Source organism: Fusarium coffeatum, assembly GCF_003316985.1.
Source record: "Fusarium coffeatum strain FIESC_28 chromosome Unknown BRIP53273_contig_245, whole genome shotgun sequence".
NCBI classification, from domain to species: Eukaryota; Fungi; Ascomycota; class Sordariomycetes; order Hypocreales; family Nectriaceae; genus Fusarium; species Fusarium coffeatum.
This window is the reverse complement of record NW_022158037.1, coordinates 67,581-82,718: the sequence shown is the minus strand read 5'-3', so window position 1 is coordinate 82,718 and position 15,138 is coordinate 67,581. Positions and strand designations below refer to the sequence as shown.

Here is a 15,138-nt window from a genome sequence, read left to right as displayed (position 1 = left end):
CCAGAGACAGAAATTTTGACGCCCTCCAGCGACGTCGCCCTCAACATCGGCACTCCAAAATCAATCAAAACAGCCTATTCCATCGTCAAAAAAACGTGCATTCATCTCAGACGACTTGAAATATTATTTTGCAACGTCCTTTGCCCCCCAAAACGGATGTCGCGGCCGTCGATGCTATGACTGAGGTCGGAGCCGCCGATCTATCAAGGCTGCTTCAATCAAAGCGCAATGAGTGCAGGTCAGTATGGGCTCAATCGAAAGAGCTGATTTTTCCGATCATGGGCATCTATTTTTCGGTATGCTAACTTGCTTCAGTTCAATTGTGACGTCGCGGAAGCGAAAGCTGCGCGAGCTGTTCGCTGTTGCGACACAGTCCGAGGGTCTGCCGCACCCAGTCTTGACCAACCTCGACGCGCCGACCACAACATCGGCCGAATGGCAGTTTTTGCAAGCCAACGATATTATCCAGTACGTTCTGCAAGTCGAACACGCGCTTTTGGCAAATAATTTTCGCGTGCATTAAGCTCCTAATGTCTGTAACATGCTAACTAACGCCGGTACAGAGGCAAGACATTGAACGAAGCCAGTATTCCCCCAAGACCAAACTTCTCCCTAGAAATATTCAAAAAGTCCCTTGCAAAGTCGATATTCATTGCGAACGAGTCAGCGCCAAAGCAAACTTTCGACAATCCAAACAAGTCTTACGCAGCGGATGCGCAGAATGAAACCCAATCTAATGGTGGCCTTTTATCCACGAAACCCGATGCTCCTACTGCTTCGACAAGCACTTCCACGCCCGAGACTTCAACAGAACTAGTTGCGACCGTCAATACCGATCCTGCTCCTACTCCAAATGGTCAAGCTGTGCCTTCATCTGCCGGCACGACGGTGAAACCGGCACCAAAGACCTCTCCTAGTGTTCCTGCTTCCACTGGCGCCAATGCAAATCCGGTACAGAAGGGAGAGAAGGACGATGAATCAATTGAAACTGGACTCATACCACGCCAGCATCAAGTCACCTTTGAAACAGGAACCAAGGGCGAGCATGTTGAGACTGGAAAGGCCGTATTAGAGAAGTCTGGGCGAGGTTTCGGAGCTTCTGCGACGAACAGAGGTGTTCCATTGACGGTTAACCCCTCTACTGATGCGGCTCGTCCTGCGGATGCTTTGTCATCGCCTGGTTCAACAGCACAAAGTGCTACAACACCTGCGGTGCATGATGATGCTTCCACGGACACAAGCCCAGAACATGAGGGGTCACAGTATGCCGAACCAGTAGAGCAGAACAAGATTGGGGATGATCCTGATGGTGGGTATACGGATAAACAGTCTAGGAGCCAGGAAAGCAGCGCCACTCGAGCCTCTTCAACTGAAGCCCTGGAAGATCGTGTACTGGAAGCACCCCCTGACTCTGCTGAAGCACAACTTCTTCAAGAGTCTATTCGATCGAGTGTCGCAGCCAAGGCAGAGACAACACAGTCGTCAACGAACACTAGCCATGAAGCAGACACTGCTATGGCAGTGCCTGTGTCCGAAGATGTTGATATGTCGGGCATCGATGATGCAGCCGACAAGAATGTGTCTACAGTCAGGGAAGAGCTTGAGGAGAAATGTGCTCAGCAAACACTCGATGCTGATGTGGCGCCCGCTGTGGTAGCTGGTTCGCCTGCAGAGGCTTCGGACAGTAGGGTAATTCCAGACAGTCAAGAAGAGGCTCCTGAACAGATGGACGTTGATGTCCTTGAGCCTAAAGCAAGTGCTGAAAGTCAAATTGAAGGGACGTCAACACCTGCACCTGAAAAGTCAGATGCAGCTGAAGCCCCGTCAACACCTGGGCCCGCCCCTATTGACACCGAGCCTATTGCTGCCACTGTGGAACCTGGTCGTAAAGACTCGCCTCCGAAGGTCGAGCGTGCTGTCACTAGAGTTTCTTCTGGTGCAATGCGCCCGAAGTCAGTCAGCGAAATAGTTGGCGCGACCCCACGCCAGACGCCGACATTGGAACAATCTTCTACCAACAAGAGCTTGGTCAACCAGCTTACTCCTCTAACTTCCACTCCAAAGTCACCGAGCCTGAGGCATCGCCATATGTCCGCCCACCGAAGACAGCGATCTCGAAGCCAACCCTCAACCGTCGTGTTTGGAAAGCAGTCCAAGAAGGTCGAAGAAAAGTCATTGGTGGCAAGCCAGCGAGACACGATTCTCCCAACCGAAGACTACTACACTCCTCTTTTTGTTCAAGGCTTTGCTGGAAGTTCATCCTGGATGCAGCCAATCGAGAAAATCCTGTACACTGCCAACAAAACCGTCACAACCCCCGATGCCAACCTGGCGATCCAGGACCACCAAGCATGTAAGGTTTTGAGGCGCGTCTACCATCTCCAGCAGCACGACAAATGGTCTTTACGACAACCCAAACGTTGCCCTGAGCCAACTCGGCCTCCGTCTCACTGGGATGTCGTGCTTCAGGAAATAAAATGGATGCGAACAGACTTTCGAGAGGAACGAAAATGGAAGAGAGCCGTAGCCAAGAATCTTGCGTATGCCTGTGCAGAATGGCATGATGCTACCCCCGAGGAGCGCAAGATGATGCAAATCCAAACTGTCATACCGCCCAAGATACAGTCAGTAGCCGATGTTTCTATGGCTGACGTCGAGGGTGTAAACCAACTGACACCCGACCTCGTCTCTAGTGGAGATGTTGAGTCTATAGACAACTTGGACGATCTTATCGAAGACTTTCCGGAAACAATAGCGCCATCTGCAATATTCAATCTGCAAGATGACGACGTTGTGTTTGGTTTACGTCGAACTGCTGCTGCAGACCAGCTTTTGGAAGAGCTTCCTATGTTTGGTGCGCCTCTTCAGGTTCCCAAGTTTGATCTTACTGGCCCTGAATGGGATCCTGATGCTCACTGGCGAAGACCAGCTCTACCATTGAGCAAATATGTTGAGGGCCACATGAAGTTGGTTTCAGATGGCCCACCGAGAAAGCGCAGTCGGTACAATTATCAGAACGAGGACTCCGATGACGAGAGCGAAGCTGGTTTCGTCAGCGGTGATCCCATGCCTAGTCTTCCCCTACCGCCAGTTACCGACGAGGTCGCCCTGTTCAACCCCGAAATGAAGCACATACGTGATCGCTTGTACGTTGGTCATCAGTTCCGGCCGCCTTCCGAGTACCCCATGCCTTCACAAAGTTTCTTCGAGTGCCGTAATCCATCACAATGGACAATTGCCGAGGATGATGAATTGAAAAGCCTTGTCCGGGAACATTCCTATAACTGGTCTCTTATCTCCAGTATACTTACACCCAAGTCCACTTTCAATTCTGGCGCGGAGAGGCGCACTCCCTGGGAATGTTTTGAGAGATGGATCACACTGGAAGGGCTTCCGGCTGATATGTCCAAGACACAATACTTTAAAGCCTACACGGGTCGTATCAATGCGGCTCAGAACATTATTAACCTGCAGAACCAGGCAATAGCACAGCAAGCCAGCCAAGCCAACGGAGCTGTCACTCCTGGACGACGAAGGCCTCAATCTGTTCCTGTTAGAGTTGAGAGGCGACGTAACCAGAAACACCTTACGATGCTTGATGCTATGAGGAAACTGGCCAAGAAGCGAGAGACGACAGCTCAAAAGCAACAACATACAGCATCGCAGAATGCAGCCAACAAGAAAGCCAATGACCCAGCGGCGCAACGCCCGACTAAAACACCAGGAGAATACAGCAGGCTACGATACGAACGAGACCAAGCTCTGGCCGAAAAGATGGCGCAGTATGCGTCAAGGCAAGAAGCTCAAAGACGAGTAAGTATCACAGCAGCACGGCCCAGCGGAAGCGCAAAGCTGACAACCTCACAGGCTGTTTTGCAAGCTAGAGCTCAAGGTCAAGCTGCCCAGATGGCTGGTACTCCTGGAGCTGTGCAGGCAAGTCAAAATTCGGCACAAGCTGCTGCTGCTGCAGCCGCCGCCGCAGCCGCCGCAGCCAATGGTATGAACGGCGTTGGCCGTGTCAATGTTCCCAACCAACTCGCCGTCGCTGCTGCTGCTGCCGCGGGGCAGGCGCGTCCCCGGATGCCCATGCAATCGCCTGCTGCTAACGGCATGGGAGGTGTACCGGCTCATATGACCGGCGGACTCGTGCCGCCAACTCAAATGAACGGTGTACAGCAGGCTCAAATGCAGGCAATGCAGGGGCAACACAACCGCATGCCGATACCGAACCCCCCACCTGATGTTAGCTTGATGATGCGCGCCCAACGTATATCAGAACAGCAACGAGCTGCACAGATGCATGCTCAGGGCGGCCCTGGCACCCCAGGTCAGGGGGCAGCGACAGGGGCTCAGCAGAGCCCCCCTGCGCAGATGCGAAACGCAGTCAATGGTGTTAACGGCATTAATAATAACAATCCGATGAACCAGAGTTTCTTGAATAACGCACAGGCAATGATGGCCCAGTTCAACCAAGGTAATCTTAGCTCGCCGCAGGCTAATGGCCTGCATATGCCATCCGGTCCTGCAGGGTCAATAGCTCCACGACCACAAACCCAACTCCCTGCAGCTATCCAAGCTCAACTGAACCAACTTGAGGCACAATTTCGTACCAAGAACCCCAATCTCACCCCCGAACAGGCTCGTCAACTAGCTACGGAACACTTGACACGCCTCATGATGGCTCAGCGTACTGCAATGAACTCTGCTGCTGGTACGGCTAATGGTCAAGGTGGACTTGCCGGGGGCATCGCAGCCACGACTAGCCCTCACCAATACGCTGCTCTGCTTCGCCAACAACAGCAGCAGCAGGCAAGTGCGGCAGCAGGTAGCCCCGGCCAACAGCATCAGCAACCCCACCAGCAACATCAACACTCTCAGCACCAGCCTCAGCAGCAGCAGCAGCAAGCCCAGGCGAAACAACAGCAGCCTCAGCCCCAACAGCAACAGGCACAGGCGCCGGTGCAGGCCCAGCATCAGGCACAGCAACAGCAGCAGAGGCAGACGAGCGGCAGTGCTACACCCTCAGCTAGCTAACGGAATGGTTGGTGAAGTAACGCAAATTTCCTGTTGGGGTTCTGGAACAATGGATGGGTTTGGTTTCGTATATTGGAAGCGATCGATATTGGTGTTTGTCTTATCATGAAAAGCGTGCAAGCGAAAGAGGAGTCATTACGATTCTGGTTGTACAGTTGGCATCTATGTATGAAGTGACGGGTTAAGCTCTGAAAAGATGAATTGGAGAGCATCTGTAGATTATTAGTTAATCATAGTGAAGGCATGGAAGTATGCGGATTGCTACACATGACCTCCCAAGTCCTTGACTCGTTCAAGGCAATTGAAAATACCACCCTCTTATTATTCAATTCACATTGCTATCTGCTCACACGTTTCAAGACAATCGTTAATGATCAGAATCAAAATGAACTAAGCGACTACATCATTTGTCTATTATGAATGTGTTCTATAAGAAACCTAACGCCAGTTCATGCACATAAAATGGTACAGCCCGCCGCCCAACTTGGAACGAGCAACATGGAATTCCATCTTTCACTACATATAAACCTACTCAGCTAGGTCCACCGTTGCCACCCCTGGAACTGTCTCCCTGGAGAAGCAGTCTAGGCTTAATAAAATCCTCGTCAAGATGGTGAAACACGCTGGCGGGATCTTCCGAGGTCCAGAGTTGTCGGATAGCATTGGATGCTGTGATCGGTTGACCTCCTGGTGTCTCGGATATGGGAGTAGCGTATGCACTGTCCACTCGCGATGGAGGAGCTGTGCTGGAGCGTGGAAGGGGTGAGCGGCGTGCCGGGGGAGGCAAATCAGAGACATCAATGTCGCTGCCGATGTCTGAATCATCGTTGTGTCGAAGAAGGTCAGATCGTTCGGGAATAGAGTTCTTTCGAACTTTACTTGTAGGCCGGCCGCCCGTGTGCGGAGACGAAGCGCCCGATACATAACTAGCGGATTGACCTGCCTCGAGACTACCAAGGGCAACGCTGCCATTCCTACGAGGGTTGTAGCCGATGCCCGTTCCTGATCGCTTGACCTGGAGACCCCCGCCAAACGTTTCTATGTCGAACTCGTCATCGCTGTCAACTTCTTCGACAACACCTGTGCGGATTCCTAGAATCTCGAGCATACGAGCAGTAGTCCCTCCGAAGATGATCACCGTGAGTACGACAACAACCAGGACAGTTGCCCGAAGTGCGGAAGAGTTCTCGCCAGTAAGCAAAGCAGCCAAGGCAACACCGACAGCTCCTCTTAAACCGGCCCAATAAAGCATGGCTTGGTAGTTGTAAGGCAGCTCGTCGCCAACTTCTTGGCCTCGTCTGCTGGCGCGGTATCGAATGAACCAGTTGATTGCTTTGGACAAGGGGAATACAGCAACCCATCGAGCAGCGCAAACAGCAAGAATAGTGACAATGATGAGAGGAGGCTGAAACTGAAGATGGTTGTCGGTGAAGAGAGCCAGTCCTAGATAAATGAAGATGAAGTTTTCAGATAATTGTGACAGGATTTGAAAGATGAACTTTGTGGTAAGCTGGGTTCGTCGCGACATATTGAAGTAAGCATAGTGCTTGAGAGTGATGCCGCAGAAAAGCAGCGACACAATACCTGCAGGAAGGTTAGAACCACAAGGGAGGGAGATACATCGTCCAGATTACATACCAGACATATGGAGACCATGGGAAAAGAAGTAAGTGGCGTACGCGATCAAAAAGATTAAACAACTCTCGATCTTTGGAGTCCTACGAAGGTAGGTGAACTTCAACAAAAGGGCAGTGGCGACACCGACAAGGAAGCCGATGAACAAACTGCAGAAGAAGACCAACAGGAAGATACCTGTACCTTCGAAGAAACTGACAATACTGAGGCCAGCAGCCTCGCCCTTTTTATACTTTTGCGCAGTTTCGAAAATGACGATGGCAATGGCATCGTTCAAGATAGATTCTCCAAAGATGATGGTGTACAGCTTGGGATCGACCTTGTAAGTGTTGAAGATGGCCAGAATAGTAACAGGGTCCGTTGCAGAAAGAGTTGCGCCAACTGAGATAGCGTCTACAAAAGACATTTCCAGGGATCCAGGGATAAGAGTGAAGAAGTACAAGATGAGGCCAATGACGACAGCTGACATAAAAGTTCCAGCAAAGGCGAATGTCAAGATGGTACCAATATTGCGAAAGAAGTTGGCCTGATGCAGCTCATAGCCCGAGGACAGGATAATAGGGGGCAGTAACAGGTTGAAGAAGATTTGATAGTCGAAGCTGATCATGTTTCGAAGAGAGTCGCCGCCGAAGATTAGGAGGGTGAGTCCAACCACCATTCCTATGAGAGAAATAGGTGTAAGCCATTGGTCGCATCAAAGGGGGTTGAAGAACGTACCAGCAAATATAGATATAACAGTTTCGTGTATAGCAGTGACCTTCTTCATCTGCAGCATGTAGCTTGTGAAGAAGGCGATAATGAGCAGCATGATCGAGATGAAGAGCGCCCATGCCGCGAACAATTCCTTTTGGGCAGAGTCACCCTCTGGAGTTTATCGTCAGTAATTGCTAACATATACCGCATCGTCTCTGTCTTGCGTGGGGGGACGCACCCTCGGGGTCGGTCTCTTCATCGGTGGCTCGCTCTATGTTCAATACGTCAGCCTTCAAGTCGCGGGAGTCAAGGTGACCCAAGATGTAGCGTACTAAGGAGCTGAAAGCCCATCCCGACGAGGTTTGCAGAAGCCATTCCGAAAGAGTCGTGTGTTTTCGAATCGGATAGAGTTGCAAAAGGATTCGAAATAATACAACAGCCGTTTCGTTTAGGGCGAGATCGAGTAGGAGTCTCCCTGCGCGAACCTCGTAAGCTGGGATACCGAGATCATTCGCAAGGGAGCGAGAGGGCGGGATTTCTGAAGAGGAGCAGTAGTCTAGTCGTAGGGTCGAAGGCAGAAGACAAAGATACGGAAAGAAGGGTTATGTCAGGCCAGGCCCAAGTCTAAGTCCAAGTTCCAAGGTCAAGGTCAAGTTCAAGTCCAGGCAGCGCAATAGATTGGACAGTTGAAGAAAAGAAGTCGCCGTGCCTGTAACTGGTAGGTACCTACCTACCCACCTGCCTAGGTAGATAATGGACTGGAAGCTAAAATCAAATCGGTAGGTACTACCTTAGTAGGTACCTTAGGCGGGCCAAGCAGCCAAGACAGGCACAGGAGATGAAAGGCGACAGCTTTCAATAGAACAAGACTCTGATTGGTTCCTTATCTCTATTAATCAATGCCTATTTAGTTACCTAGGTATGGTGTGTTATCGGCAAGCAGCCTGTAGATTCCCGCGGACGTCTACAGCAGCTTTTAATACCATAAACCAAGTTTCTACCTGACGTAATTGCTTATCATGAAATGTAAGTTCATAGCGTTCTCTACAAGTTTTGAAGCGCCGGAGCTCTGTCAAGGGTCTACCTACTTATTCCTATAGACTACCTACAGTACCTTAGCAGGTTGGATCCTAGGACAATCTGTCTACTAAACTGACCCTGAACTTGAACAAAGAACATACGATAATCAAATAACAAAAGACTCGACCAAGTCTCGATTGTGATAAAGCTACCTAGATGTCCCCTTACCTATAAAGTGCACATCTGCGGGCTCATCGACTGTCCGTGCCTACTGACCTACCCAACTAGAGCTGGAGCTCCATACCTACTGTACTAGACGTTTCTTATGAGGCTCTTCAGTGGCCCAGTCCACTAAATCATGCTGAAACCAAGCCCCTGCTGCACATACTGTAGGTACTGGACCTCTAGGGCAGCCCAGCTGTCCCGGCGGGACTTGAAACCTTCCACCCAGGATGTATCCATATTTCACTTTGGAAGCTTAAGTACAGTCCTCATCTTCAACGTATACTCTGTCGCATGCACCTCTTACCTACAAGACTTCACGCTTAACCGTTTAAATCGCCAGCTGTGAGCTCCGCGACAAAAATGTATCACCTCGCCAAAGGACTCTACCTTTATGCAACGAGTAAAGAAGGTATATGCAGCTGCCGTCTGCTCCAGAAATACCTACCACTTGCTAACGAAACGTTGCAGAATACTCCGTTATTCTTCTAGGTCTCGATAATGCCGGCAAAACAACTTTCCACGAACAAGTCAAGTCCATGTTCCTACCAAACAGGCCCGATCCGAAGCTCAAGACAGTGCCTACCGTTGGGCAGAACGTCTCAACAATACCGTTGCAGGATATGTACCTCAAGCTATGGGACGTGGGAGGACAACACTCATTGCGCAAGCTTTGGGAGAGTTACTACACGAGCTGTCATGCGATAATCTTCATCATCGACAGCACAGATATCGGCGACGGAAATATCGAGCATGAGGAGAATCTTGGTAGACTAGAGGAGTGTCGCCTTGTCCTTGAAGACGTTCTACAACACTCTGAGACCGAAGGCGTGCCACTTCTTATCCTGGCGAACAAGCAAGATCGCGAGGACTGTGTTGAAACGATACGCATCAAGGAAGGCTTGGTCAAGAAGGTCATGGAGGGAGACAAGGGGTCTGCCGTTCGCGACTCACGAGTGCTGGCCTTGAGCGCCCTGACAGGCGATGGAGTTCCAGAAGCTATCGAATGGGTGAGGACGCGAGTGCAATGGAACAAGGAATCTCGGCCGCCTGTTATGCGGTAACCAACCAACCTCGAAAGCCTTTGTGTGCAATTAATGCGGTTTATGATCGATGACAACGACTGGGATAGACCAGACTGGCTGGCGTATGTAATGGGGGCTTATTTTGAGCGTCACTGAACCACTTCTATTAATTTTCAAGTATGAGAAGCACAGGTAGTCTGCGGGGTATCATGGTTTCTATTTTCCTTTTTTTATTGCTTTTCGTTGGTATTAAGTTGTAGACATTAGCATCACCTGTCGTTCTCGGCGGTCAGCTCTGCCGTCAGGCCTCCCTTGTCTCTTCTCTTTGCATCTTCGGCAAGTTTGCTATCCACCAGCTCGGAAAGATCCTTAGATCGATTGAGCGCTCCTTGGGCACACTGGATGAACAGTGGCGCATCGAGTGAGTTCCCTCCGAGCTTGGAAATTTGGCATATCTCGCCGTGCTTGTTAAGACTGTACGTGCAGTGGGAAACACGCATTTGCTCCTCGAGCCAATTTGTATCAACAAGAACCTGGCTACCATCCTCGCCAAAGAAACTGAATGTGACGCAGAAGGGGGAATGGAGCCAGCTCAGAGGGACAGGCTCTCTCTCAGCAGGGGTGTAAATAGTCAGGACCTCTCCCTCGATGCTTGAGTCAGGCTTGCGAAAATGCCGAAGGGCTGCAACAACGGCCAAGCAGGCAGCATCTGTAAGGTTGCCATCGTGGGCAAGTACATGGAGATCGACTCGGATGGACCAACACTTTTGACCGGCGATGAGGCATAACGATTCGGTATCCAGTGCACCAGATCTTCTGATTGTTTTCTCAAGAAGTCTTGAGAGGAGAACCTCCTCGAGTGAAGGGCGATTGACCTCATACGAAGGGGCGACCATAGGACTGAGTTCTGATGTAATTGTGAAAACTCCGTCAAAAGGACGGTCTGAGTAAGGCACCGTCACCTCTGCTGAAACTCTGGCTAGTACTCTAAGCAACTCGTTAGTTTCAATTCAACTTTTAACAGACACTCTTGTTTTACCTTGTTTTTTCATATTTGACCTCTGCCACTCCATACTCATCTCCAAAAGTGAGTTCAAGAGGTCGAAATTCGTCGAATTTGCGCCCATCCAACCGCAAACCCTCGTCCAGAGCCTGACTTAGGAATGTCTTCTCAGAGAGAGAAGGTTCAGCTTCGCGAGGCATGTTTTGGTGTTGTTTTTATGTAAAAATGTCGTGAGAGTCAACGCCTGTGTAATAGAGCGCCAAAGCGTAATAGACACAGACAAACATTGAAGAAATTCTGCCGGGCGGTGAGTCGCCACTTATGGCACGCCTGCTTCCTGGATACGCTTCGCGTCGGCCGGTATACGAGACTCAGTATTAGTATCAACATTGAAACTGCAATTTTTCACGTTAAAAAATACTGAGGAACTGTCACCATGACTACAGCTCATAGACCTACGTTTGACCCGGTTTGTGATTTTACCTGCATCACTTTGGGCGCATACTAATCTTTGCAGGCCCGTGGTAAAGAAGCCCTTCGTGGCCCTGCCTACCATCAACGTCTTTTACCAGCCCATACCCAACTCAAGTATCGTCAGGCCGGTCAAGGCGGTGCCGCCGACGAGGAACCCACTCGCGATCTCGCTGCCGAACTTCTTGCCGCTGAAGCCGCTCATTTCACCAAGAAGAACGGCGCCCCTGTCCCAATTGACGATGCCGACGAGGACGAAGAAACCAGCGTTTCCGGCGGCGCTAAACGAGCGCTTCCAAGCGCTGATGGCGAGGATGAAGATTTAGAGGCGAAGCGACGACGCATACTAGCAGAGACGAGAGATATCGATGCCGATGACGACAGCGAAGAGGATGAAGACGATAGTGACGAAGATGATAGCGATGATGACTCCGATGCGGAGCTGCAGAGGGAACTAGATCGCGTGCGCAGAGAGCGGGAGGAGAGAAAGAAGAAAGAGGTATGTCCGCGCGGCCATCTAACGTTGCACAGGTTTCGCTAATGCATATTGCAGGAGGCAGAGCGACTCAGAGAAGAACAGGACGCTCGAGAACGAAACATTGCTCTTGGAAACCCTCTCCTCAACAAGCAAGATTTCAACATGAAGCGTCGCTGGGACGACGACGTGGTCTTCAAGAACCAAGCTCGTGGTACAGAGGACAAGGGCAAGAAGAAGGAGTTCGTAAACGTAAGTCCTGTATTGTCTTGTTTTTTTTTATATATCTTTCATTTCATTCGTTCTTGCGCAGCAATTCTTGCTAGCTTCTATATGCATGTCCCTCGCTACTCAAAATCTTGCAAAAAAGACATCATTCGCTGACCCAAACCTGTTAGGATCTCCTCCGTTCCGACTTCCATAGACGCTTCATGAGCAAGTACGTTAGATAATGACATTAGACAAACTCCTCCTTTTTAGACTTTAGATACCCTGGAAATAAATCAACCGCTCTCCTGCACATGCTTTTGTCCGTTGTCAGAATCTGCAGCTTGTTCGGCGAGAATCCTCTTCTCCAAACCTTCAAAGGCTCCGAGAACGTTGCCATATTTCTGGTACACTCCCTCGCGATAGCCTTCGTCGATTCGCTGAATGTTACCCTCCTCAGTCCATCGCTTGCCGATGAGTTCGTCAAAGGTCTCGTTGGGCTGGCGCTCAAGAGCCCAGAGAGCCTTGTAAGCTCCGCCGAGGGCGCAGGCGTTGCCACCCACATCGAGCTTATAGACACCATCGCTTCCACCAAGAGATTCTCCAATGACCCGGGCGATGGCTGGGTTCAGAGAGCCGCCTCCGACGAGGTAAATGCGACGGGGTTGAGCAGGTAGGCCAGGTCGAGTGCTCTCAACGAGGTTCTGGGAGCGCAGACGCATGGACAGGGCCTGGGATTCGACAATAATGCGGGCATCGGTTTCCTTGTCCCAGCCACCCTTGACCTCCTGGAGGTCAGAGCCATCAGGCTCACACGAGTATCGCCAAGTGCCGGCTCGAATGTTGGGGACCACTTCAGTGAGGTAGAAATACAAGCCCAGCTTGCGTCTATCGTCATCCTTCGCAGCGCCGAGAGCAGGAGTGTTTTCGATAGCCTTGTTGAAGTTCTCCCAGCCAGTAGGGCCATTTTCACGCTTAGGGAGTTGATCTCGGACTCGCTCACGCGCCAGACCTCCGTTCTTGTAACAGAGCATGAACATGTAGTGACCATCAGTCGTGGGATGGTTGAAGAAGTGGTAAGCACCATCAGGCTTGTACTTGGGCGTGTTCATGAGGAAGGTTGTGGAAGTACCCAGCGAAACAATGGCGTCGAGGGGTCGGAGGGGCAGAGCGAGAATAGTTCCGGGATTGTCGCCAGTGAAAGGTGTGATCTGGCAATCGGGATGGAAGCCATGGCGGTCCACAAAGTAAGGGGAGATAGAGCCAAGAACAGCCGCGCCGTCCATACAGGGCTCGCCTAGCTTCTTCTTCAAGTTGAGAGCATCGCGCTTGCTGCCGGCAGCGAGCTCAAGAAGAGGCTCGCTGAATGTCTGGCGGGACATGTCCCACAAGTTCATACCGCAGACATCACTAACATCCATGGGGGCAATAGCACCAAGGAAGACAGAGGCGAGCCATGAAGAAACGAGAGAGATGTGGGCAGTCTTTGCGTACATCTCCGGGAGGTCTTTCTTGAGACGCATGATTTGGGTTCCAGTGAAACGCTGGAACATTGTCAGTACTGCTTCAATTTTGAGGTCTTGGTTTCACTTACATGGTGTGCACCACTTCCGGTGGTCTCAGCAAGCTTCTGGCGGTCTCCAAGTGCAGCATCAAAGGCATCGCATTCAGCCTGGGTGCTCTGATCCTGCCAGTTAGGCGACCACTGATGGGATAGTGCCTGGGGGAGCTGAACAACGAGAGGAAGGCGAGGGTCAAGGTGGTGAAGAATCTCATAGGCGTGGCCGTTCCAGAAGACACTTCCATGCTGCTGGCAAGAGCCGCTGATGCCACGAATGTGAGAAAGAGGGACAGGCATGGCCTCAGTTAGCCGGTCAAGGACGAGGTCTACCGACTCCATCCACATAGCGACGGGCGCATAAACCTCACCCGTTTCCTCGTAGACATGGACACCTTTCTTGATGCCATATTTGTGGCCAAAGTCCTTGTCAAAATCGACCTTTGCTTCTCCGATGACCTTGAGGTCTGAGTCGACAACGAGAGCTGGATATGCTGTTAGCTAATTGTGTTGCGGGCAACATATGTTGCTGAGCGTTTGACGTGCCTTTTAGCTGCTGCGTTGACAGATCAAAGCCGAGGTATAGAGGCTTGAAGTCGGCAGACTTGTCTGAAGAACTATCTCGAGCGAGAAATGGCATTGTGAATTGATTCAGTCGATGGAATGGTACCCGACGTCAAGGATCGGTCAATATAGGTAAGTAGGTAGGTACTAAGGTATTGAGCCCGAGATAAGAAACCAAGTATCAAAGAATTGGAAGCCAACCGCGGCGACGTCAATGGTCGGGTAGTAGTTATGACGACAGGCGATGGATCTAGAGGGGAATGGATGTCAACCAGAGGCCCGTGACGCTATAAGTTAGGGGCAGTACGGAGTTTACAGAGGAATGATGAGACCGGGCAATGAATTGAATTGAATTGAATTGAATTGAGTGAGACTTTTGTTGGGAAAACACCAAGGGAAAAAAAGCCACGAACTGGGCTTTATACCTTTTACCTAGGAATATACCATTGTACCTTGCCTTAGCTGAGGTAAGGTAAGGTAAGGTACAGTACGCTTCACTGTCAGTCAGTAACTGCATCATGTTACAGTACAGTACAGTAGACCGCCACCCTCTTAACTTCAGCAGGGAAAAAGAAGAGATGGGCATACTAAAGAATATTGAGTGGGTAACATGCGCAACTTGAGGTGTGAATATAGTAATTACAACAAGATGCTAATGAAAAAAAGAACCAAACTCCCAAGTTTAAACGCGCAACATCTAATTTATCCAAAGATGAGAACAAGAGGCTATTAAAAAGCGTCGTAAAATCGGGTTCAGAGGTCATATGAACACAATTCCATCCATGGATCCGGGGGTCTATATCCGTGCGCCGGCATTGCATAGACTGCACTTTACTTTATTTCACTGTACCAAGCATCTGGTGTTTTTGTTCCTGGGTGAGTGTTAAGGTATAAAATCTCTCCAACTTGGACGGCTGTTATTATCATTGTTTAGTACCCTATGTATCATGACATCTCTGTTCGATCCAAGGAACCAGGCTGCTTTGTAGGTACAGGACCTACGTAGTTTTTCAATAAAAGAATGGAGACTTTTCTCTCAGTTTCCATCATTCATCCATATCAACGTGGGGTTGGGTTACCTCTTCTCTCCAAGAGCTTTGTTCTGCTTTTTACTGTGTCATGTCCCGTCAAGACAGATCCAGTTTTTTTTTAACCCTAGAGGATCGATAAAATGGCAGCCTAGGGACTAACGTACAATACAGTAATAGTACCTCATGAGGGGCGTGTATCA

General features: G+C 50.3%; 6 protein-coding genes across 6 annotated transcripts; 3 read left to right on the top strand and 3 right to left on the bottom strand.

Moving 5' to 3' along the window:
* Window positions 1-176: 176 nt before the first annotated feature.
* Window positions 177-5,034, top strand: FIESC28_09503 (uncharacterized protein; the record flags this gene model as incomplete). The annotated part of the gene is made up of 4 exons (XM_031163639.1): window positions 177-238; window positions 316-468; window positions 564-3,813; window positions 3,868-5,034. 4 exons carry the CDS (start codon window positions 177-179, stop codon window positions 5,032-5,034), a joined length of 4,632 nt encoding a protein of 1,543 aa, XP_031012327.1.
* Window positions 5,035-5,566: 532 nt separating this feature from the next.
* Window positions 5,567-7,737, bottom strand: FIESC28_09502 (uncharacterized protein; the record flags this gene model as incomplete). The annotated part of the gene is made up of 5 exons (XM_031163638.1): window positions 5,567-6,618; window positions 6,673-7,329; window positions 7,387-7,533; window positions 7,601-7,633; window positions 7,695-7,737. The coding sequence occupies 5 exons, from the start codon at window positions 7,735-7,737 to the stop codon at window positions 5,567-5,569; spliced, it is 1,932 nt and encodes a 643-aa protein (XP_031012326.1).
* A 1,230-nt stretch (window positions 7,738-8,967) lies between these two features.
* Window positions 8,968-9,668, top strand: FIESC28_09501 (uncharacterized protein; the record flags this gene model as incomplete). Its single annotated transcript, XM_031163637.1, has 2 exons — window positions 8,968-9,016; window positions 9,076-9,668. 2 exons carry the CDS (start codon window positions 8,968-8,970, stop codon window positions 9,666-9,668), a joined length of 642 nt encoding a protein of 213 aa, XP_031012325.1.
* Window positions 9,669-9,898: 230 nt separating this feature from the next.
* Window positions 9,899-10,832, bottom strand: FIESC28_09500 (uncharacterized protein; the record flags this gene model as incomplete). The annotated part of the gene is made up of 2 exons (XM_031163636.1): window positions 9,899-10,616; window positions 10,669-10,832. 2 exons carry the CDS (start codon window positions 10,830-10,832, stop codon window positions 9,899-9,901), a joined length of 882 nt encoding a protein of 293 aa, XP_031012324.1.
* A 236-nt stretch (window positions 10,833-11,068) lies between these two features.
* FIESC28_09499 (uncharacterized protein) lies at window positions 11,069-12,030 on the top strand (the record flags this gene model as incomplete). The annotated part of the gene is made up of 4 exons (XM_031163635.1): window positions 11,069-11,101; window positions 11,150-11,602; window positions 11,657-11,830; window positions 11,977-12,030. The coding sequence occupies 4 exons, from the start codon at window positions 11,069-11,071 to the stop codon at window positions 12,028-12,030; spliced, it is 714 nt and encodes a 237-aa protein (XP_031012323.1).
* A 51-nt stretch (window positions 12,031-12,081) lies between these two features.
* On the bottom strand, window positions 12,082-13,983 carry FIESC28_09498 (uncharacterized protein; the record flags this gene model as incomplete). The annotated part of the gene is made up of 3 exons (XM_031163634.1): window positions 12,082-13,329; window positions 13,380-13,828; window positions 13,962-13,983. The coding sequence occupies 3 exons, from the start codon at window positions 13,981-13,983 to the stop codon at window positions 12,082-12,084; spliced, it is 1,719 nt and encodes a 572-aa protein (XP_031012322.1).
* Between the last annotated feature and the right edge of the window lie 1,155 nt (window positions 13,984-15,138).